We start from the raw sequence: 7,719 nt of genomic DNA, 5'->3' as shown, positions 1-7,719 counted from the left end.
ATTGACTACAATGTGGTATAAATACCTTCAGAACTGTCCATGATACAAAACAGAAATAAATTTGTTTTAAGTTCCACACTTACACCTGTCTCCTCTTTGACTTCTCTTACTGCTCCGGCAAATATATCTTCACCCTGAAGTATGAAAGTACTTTGAGGAGTGATAGAAGTTCTATTCATAGGCTGGTAATATTCATATTCTTATAACTGAAAATATTTACTTGGTCAACTACTCCTGTAGGAAACTTCCACACACCTGAGCCACGTAATTTTCCACTTCTTTCCTGGACTGCCAACACCTACCAAGACCAGAAGTTGCAAAAATGAAACTAATATCACAATTAAATCTGAAAGTAACAACCAGCTAAGAGTTTGAGCCACGCAATATTAGTTATCACGAAAAGGAGCAAATACTGAGCTACATTTAACCATCTGTCCACATCAATCGCATTATGATATAGTTTGGAACAAAAACGCGTCCCGTATGAAATTGTGGGCTGGAGGTCAAGAATTTTTTTTATTTTTATTTTTATTTTTTTGGAGGAAAAAAGGTTAATAAACAATTTGAAACTTATATAAAGTACATAACCAGGAATTACCTCCCCTCTGTCATTCATCACGATAGCACCGACACCCACTCTGTGGGTAGCATTTACAGGTAACGTATTTTTAGTCGCAGGAATCCAGTACACAAGCATCAAGTAACTTGGCTCTGCATGGTGGTAGTAAAATCCTTCCTGTGGCAAGATTAAAATTTTGAATCAATCCAAGTTCTATGAAAAGTAGGTTAACAAGATTACATGGATAGGAAATTTTAAAGTAGGTAGCTAACTAGCTGATGGGAAGCATAAATAGCTTTATTACAGAAGTAAAGAAATGAAGACCATGTTTACTCCTAACTCACCTTTAGTCACAAGGAAAACCTTTTCCAGTACTTATTATATGTACAGCAATTCAAACAGAAATAAGAATGCAGCAACATATAAAACATGGAAGCAGATAGATGACTTACATGGAAAACCTTTTCCGGTGAAGCCTTCTTATTATATGCAGTTATGCACAATAGTTCAACTCAAACAGAAATAAGAATGCAGCAACATATAAAACATGGAAACAGATACATGACACGCAATACGGTACTGACACAAATCTACATAAATCCATAAAAGTAACATATGATGACATGGTGACACTTTATACTTTATATATTGTTAATATGCACTCCAGAGCTCTAGCACCTGAAGCATGTTACCATACATGTAGGAATAAAAAGACAAAAATTAGAACTTAAAGTCCTCTAACAATGGCGCACACATGCATGCCCCCCTACCCACCCCCCTGCAAACTCCAGGTCCACTGCAATATCCTACCTCACAAAATCCTAGAAGCCCATGCTTGAGAGGATTGGAACATGGTAATATTTAAAATTGGAACCTATTTCGTTGGGTTTTCTGATGTTATTCAAAATGGACAAAGCCCAGCATGTATTAACACAATTCTCGAATTCCTTATACTGATATAGCTCCAGACATGTCTTCTTCTCTTTTATCCTTCTTTTTCGAGAATTTGAGACGGATCTAATATGTGCTAGCCTACCAAGCAAGTGCCATTGTCCAACATATATAAAAAAGGATTATTAGTCGGCAGCATTTCTGTTTGTGCAGTAAAAGGACAGGCATTATTCTTGTGTGCATCTCTACGTGCCTGTGAATGCATCCGTGTATCTCCTTATGTGTATGGGTGTGTGGGCATGTGGAAGCTACGGCTTCCTAGCTTCCTTCTTCAAGTCAATTTGACATACAACAAAGGATATGCATTTACCTGTAGCCTACGCAGGTTGCTTCCTTCTTCAAGTCAATTTGACATACAACAAAGGATGTGCATTTACCTGTAGCCACGCAGGTTGTAACCTTATGCATTTAGTTTCCGCCACACTCGGCAGGAGAACTTTGTAAGAACATCAGTGTCCATATAATACTTTTAACGTGCCAGTTGGTGTTCCAAAAAATTAACAGTAACAATGGAGCAAAGCAGCCCCCTCTCTCCCCCAACCCGGAAAAAAAAAGACAAAGACAAAGAAAAAAAAAAACAAACAAAAAAACACACACCAAGAGGTAGCAATTTAAGGGATTCAGTTTCTCGTTACCTCAACAGCAGGTTGGACAAGATTTGAGGATTTAATTGGCAACTTTAGCCACACACCTCTTTTGCCCTGCAAACAAAAGTCATAAATTCAAAGAAGCATCTACATATGGCATTCTTGTAAACTGTATTAAATAATAGAAAATGTATTGTTAAATTTAAGTTGGTTGTTCAAATGAAAATTGCAAAGATTGTATAAGATATACTCCTAAGAAATTTTCATTCAAAGACTTCAACAATGAAAAAAATATCAAGAGTTTAAAAAGAAAGCATGAGCATCTCAGGTGAAATTTCAACAATGTAGAATTGCACCATATATATTAACGGTGCTACACCAAATAGTAATTAAGATTTGTTACATGTAGAATAAGATCTAAATTCATAGTCAAACTCATTGAGCTAAAAACGTATGATTTATTGTTGAGGTATTCTTTACAATGAATCTTTTTGAGGGGTTCAACACAATAGTGTTAAGCTTCTCACAAGGGAAATATTGGTGCAAGAAGAATTTCATACCAGTTCTCTTGAAAGTGAAACCATAAAGAGGCTTCACCATGGGTAACTGTGGTACTGATTCTTTATTTACAGGATATAACTAAGAAGCACTATTGAAATTAACGATAACGTATTACATAACACTCTACCTTCTGTTAAGAGTTAAGGGAAAAAACACAAAAAAACATAATGCATAACCTAGACTATTTTGTTTATTAATTATTTAGATTTTTCATAAATACAAACTACTCATAATAACTTTAATAATTAATATCATCAAAATTTTCAAACATGAAGGAGAATTGAAAAAGTTATAGGCTATGAAGCACGGACACGCATAACATGAAGCCGTGTCGTGTCCGTGTCGGACACACGTGTCGAACACACGTATCCTATGTATTTTTTAGGATTTGCCTCGTGTCGGCGTGTCGGATGGCCGTGTCGGATCTGTGTCCGTGCTACATAGGTTATAGGAGTAAGGATTTAGAAGGCTTCACGTTTGTCGAAAGGAGTTAGGACTTATAAGTTGGAGAGGTGTTGGAGGTGAAGATGGGGTTAGGATTTTCTTCGTCGACGAGAGCAAATATAGGGCCAAAGAGGGACTAGAAAGGAGCCTTGTCGTTGGCAAAGATAGACGATGAGAAAAGCCTTGTCGTCGGCAAGAGGCTTTGTCTTCGTTGAAGGCACGAGAGGAAGAAGAGATCAAGAGGTTTCTTCGTCAAAGGCGTGAGAGGAGATGGAGGGGGAGTAGATGAGGGAGGCACTGGAGATGGGGTCAGAGGATAAATAGGGTTTTTCATGTGAATGAAATTGGAGTTGGGGGATTCAATTGGGAATTTATTTCAGTTACCATGATACTGATTTGGATGGTGGAGATATCGTCATGCATCCAAATATGATCGCCAATTTAAATCAATTTAACGAGTGTTAAATAACGCTTAACGTTACGTGGATAAAACATATTTTTGGTGTTATTTTCTGCGTTGAATGCAACGTGGGTCTTTTGTCTGAGTTTTATAACACTTTTGCTCCCTTAGGTTTCGAAACGGGTTAAAACGGGTTTCAAAACGTGTTTTTTTCTACATTGCTAAGGAGTTAAATAGGTTATATATAAACTGTTAACTAGAATACATTATTACTGCTCAATAAAAGAATTCCATTTAGCAGTCTGAACAATGCCGTCTCTTTCTTTTACAAACAAAAACAAATGTTCTTGAGTGTTGTTAATACTCTTCCATTGTTTATCAGTTCAATTTGTAAACACAACTTCAATTATATAGCTATGAATCTCTTTTTTTCCATGATGGTATTACCAGCTAGTTCAATACTACTATATATGAGAAAATGAATTCTCCCATGAAAGTATAATATGTTTAAGAAAGCCTATTATCAAGACATACCTGCTGCCTCCAGTTCAAGATAGACGCTCTTAAAGAAGAAACGAAATCTTTGGGGTTCATGGGGTCATTTATTTCAACAATAACACCCCTATGATTGTCATCAGATGCTGTGAGCAAATCAACTTCTCCTTTACCTGTAGACTCGGGCGTCACAACTGATGAATTTTTGGAAACGCAACTGAATTTGTTGTTCAGCTGGCCTCTTCCGCTGATCTTAAAACCTGGTGGAATCAACAAAGGAAAATGTGAAACATGATAGTTCAGTTAATTCTAGAAAATCACATTCCATTGGGAGTTTCTTTGGATAATGTTTAAGTAAAATTTGCCATATTTAGATTAAAGACGTTACAGAATTGACATTGAAGCCCGCAACTAGATAGTAATGTGCCGGATCAAGATTACACGTGGGCATAATTTGCAAACTTCAAGTATCAATTATTGCTCAGAGATATTATCACTACAAAATAGTGTTTGGTGCTAAGATGAATTAAAACAAATAATACCAATGAAAAATCCTTAATTTCACTAATCAAGATACTAACTTGACTGATAATCCAACAAAAACCACCTAATTCACTAAATTTAGCTCGCACTCTCCTCCAAACGATCATTAATCACTTCAGCATCTTATCAATAAATTCTTGAAGTTGAAAATATCAGCGTAATAATCCTAAACCCAAAACTCGAAGATTAAAATGCGAATCGAACCTCCCTATATCATCAAGTTACTAAATTTTACAAAAGTTTAGCATCTAAAACACGTTTTACCTCTCGGATTGCCAACAGCAGAGCGAATGGATTCGCTTCGGATCCTGGACCAAGATCCGATAAGATTTCGATTCAGACAGAGGCAGAGACTTGCGTTCCCAAATCGGAGCATCATAGCTCGGCATCCGATCATCGAGGCGTTCAATATAGAGGTTGCTGGAAACCCTAACCCTAATTAAGCAACTTAGATCTTCAGTGGTTCTGAATTTTTTTGATCCAAGGTGAAGAAATGGCGGGCGCTGCGACGCCCCAATTATGAATCGCGTTTTTTTAAAAATTTATTTATTATATGTCGATTATGAATCGCGTTGGAAGCAACAAGACCACACTATCAGATTTCCAAATGCAAATGCTCCGTTTCCAGTACCCTAATCCTTTTTTTACATAATAGTCCCTTTACGACTTAAATTTTTAATTTTTAATACACCCCAAATCATTTAAATTGCTATTCAGTCCCTCAAATCCGATTTTCTATATCAAACTAGTACGGTTTGATTTGGAACTGTTTTACTTAATTCTTTATTAGAATTGAACTTTGCATACTCTATTTAGGACCACAAATGCAACATTACGAAAAATGTTATATTTTCATGGAATGAATTACGCGTCAACCCTTTTTTAGTTCGTTTGAGTCATGCATCGACTTAAAAGCATATATCTTAAAATTTCAACAGTAACAAAATAGCATTAAAACATAATCTATTTAAACATTATCCTTGTGTAAATATCTCAAAAAGAGGGGTACTATTAGGGGTGCATATAGTCCTGATATAGCTTAGATATGATACTCATTATATCCGTATCCGCTCATTAATCACGGATATGGATATGAATATACCTCTGTAAGAAAATTTCATACTAATATTCGCCAAGATCAGATATGAATATAATTATGTATGCAGATATATAGGACGATATACATGTTTGATATAAAACGGTTATGGGAAAACTAGATAATTTTAAAAAACTTAATAGGTCATATGATGCAACAGAGTTCACTAACGTGTTTGTTATATTTGAAAAGTTAAGATTACATATCTTGATCATCAAAATTAACCTCAAACCTAAGAATTAAAACTGTTGCAATAGTATGACTATATATATATATATATATATATATATATATTATATTATATATTATAATATATATAATATCATATATATTACATTAAGTTAATATGTGTAGGGCTTGGTACTGAAAGGCAGCAGAAATTTGTGCTTGGATAAGTGAAGGGCGTGACCATATATCGCTCTCTACTCAATTCAACATGGGGGGGAGCACGTTCAGGCAGATGGGTATTGGGGAGTTTGAATATGTGGATGAGGCAATGAGATACCTCAGCCTATCCAAGCACGAAAATTTGTGTTTGGTCACGTCAAGCCATTCATATATATATCATCATCATATATATATACATATATATCATCATATCATATATATAATATATATATATATATATATATATATATATCATTTTCTCTGCTCTCCTCTGCTAACGCCCGCCCCCGCCCCCCGAATATCCGTTTACGTCTATCATCCCAAGTTGCTGCATACCCTATCATTCATAATTATATTCTATAAATTATAAATTTTTATAGTTATATCTGTATCCCATATCAATACGAATATTTTCTTGGGCATATTTATTTTTACCCCTAGGTACTATGCAATCTGACAAGCACGTGTTACTTATCCAGTCAACACTCACAATTAGGAACAAGTCAAGATTTTTTACTCCTCTTCGAAGACTCCATGTTGGTCCCACTAAAAAAAACAAATCGAATCCCTTCACATGCCAATTACTTAATCTGATCTTACCCCTACTCGACCGTTAGAAAATCCTACTTTTCAAAAAAATTCCCCACCCGCGCCTATTCCTACCGTTAACAAAACTACAACCTTAAATCTCTCACTACAAACAAAAAAGCCTAAAAAACTTACTCTCTCAAATTCGCTAGTGCTTTCCTTGATATTGTATATTAGAATCCTGCACTACCACTCAATCGCGAATAGACCCTTTACTATTCTATTGTTGCAGATAGACCCCCAAGTGAATTTTTTTTAAATATTTTATCATCTAAGAAAAATAAATTTATATTTTAACAAATATACCTCCAAAGATATAAGAGTGGACAAATTTTGAAAACAGACTCCTTTGCAAAAATATTCTTAAAAAAAGACCCGTTTTTACTTTATTTTCAAAAAACGACCTAGTTTCAGCCTCAGGGCTGAAACTGGGTCGGTTTTTGGGAAAAAAGTTCTCAAACTTCACGGGAGTTGAACTCCCGTGAAGTTTTGTTATGTAAAAAACTTCACGGGAGTTCAACTCCCGTGAAGTTTGGGAATTTTTTTCGCAAACAACGACTCAGTTTCAGCCTCAGGTCTGAAACTAGGTTGTTTTTTGCGAATATTTTCAAAACGGGTATTTTTTTGGGAATATTTTTGCAAATGGGTCTGTTTTCAAAATTTGCCCTTATCAAAATAATCAAGTTAAAGAAGTCCATCCACAATTGGACTATTGTACACGAGGTCTATCTCAGAGGTTCTATCCGCATTGGAGCGAGAGTATACAGGGGCTTAATCCGCAACTAACCCATACTATTATTTTCTTTTCAATTTCAGATTCTCGTTATACCTATAGATCGAGGACCCTCTACAGAATCATTTTCTTTTCATTTCACTACCATCATTAAAACCCCCACAACCCTTTCAAATCTCTGCTCTCCCTCTCAATTCTCAATGGCAACATCTCCCTCAAGAACTCTCTTCCTCCTCCTCATCTTCACCCTCCTCCTATCCTCATCTTCATCCATCTCCACCACCACCACAGGCTTCTCCTACCAATCTTTCTCCCTCCGCAACCTCACCCTCCTCGGCGACGCCTTCCTCCAAACCACCACCACCTCCGTCTCCA

General features: G+C 36.0%; 2 protein-coding genes across 3 annotated transcripts in view; one reads left to right on the top strand and one right to left on the bottom strand.

The window, feature by feature from the left end:
• LOC109849152 (nudix hydrolase 10-like) overlaps positions 1–5,133 on the bottom strand; it is a 7,758-nt gene extending 2,625 nt beyond the window's left edge. For both annotated transcript variants that reach the window (XM_020418969.1, XM_020418977.1), the window contains exons 1-6: positions 4,805–5,133; positions 4,037–4,257; positions 2,146–2,211; positions 599–736; positions 221–298; positions 84–134 (exon numbers count right to left, since the gene is read on the bottom strand). In XM_020418969.1, the coding sequence (XP_020274558.1) occupies positions 84–134; positions 221–298; positions 599–736; positions 2,146–2,211; positions 4,037–4,257; positions 4,805–4,937 (687 nt within the window). In that variant the 5' untranslated portion in view covers positions 4,938–5,133. The remainder of the gene's footprint in view (positions 1–83; positions 135–220; positions 299–598; positions 737–2,145; positions 2,212–4,036; positions 4,258–4,804) is intronic.
• The window catches only part of LOC109849112 (probable L-type lectin-domain containing receptor kinase S.7), a 2,524-nt gene continuing 2,066 nt past the window's right edge, over positions 7,262–7,719 (top strand). The window contains 1 exon segment of the mRNA XM_020418913.1: positions 7,262–7,719. This exon segment is cut by the window's right edge and continues 8 nt beyond it. Coding sequence (XP_020274502.1) covers positions 7,545–7,719 — 175 coding nt within the window. The 5' untranslated portion in view covers positions 7,262–7,544.

Source organism: Asparagus officinalis, chromosome 1 (genome assembly GCF_001876935.1).
Source record: "Asparagus officinalis chromosome 1, Aspof.V1, whole genome shotgun sequence".
NCBI lineage: Eukaryota > Viridiplantae > Streptophyta > Magnoliopsida > Asparagales > Asparagaceae > Asparagus > Asparagus officinalis.
Note: the sequence above shows the minus strand (reverse complement) of the source record. Positions and strands in the feature narration are given on the sequence as shown.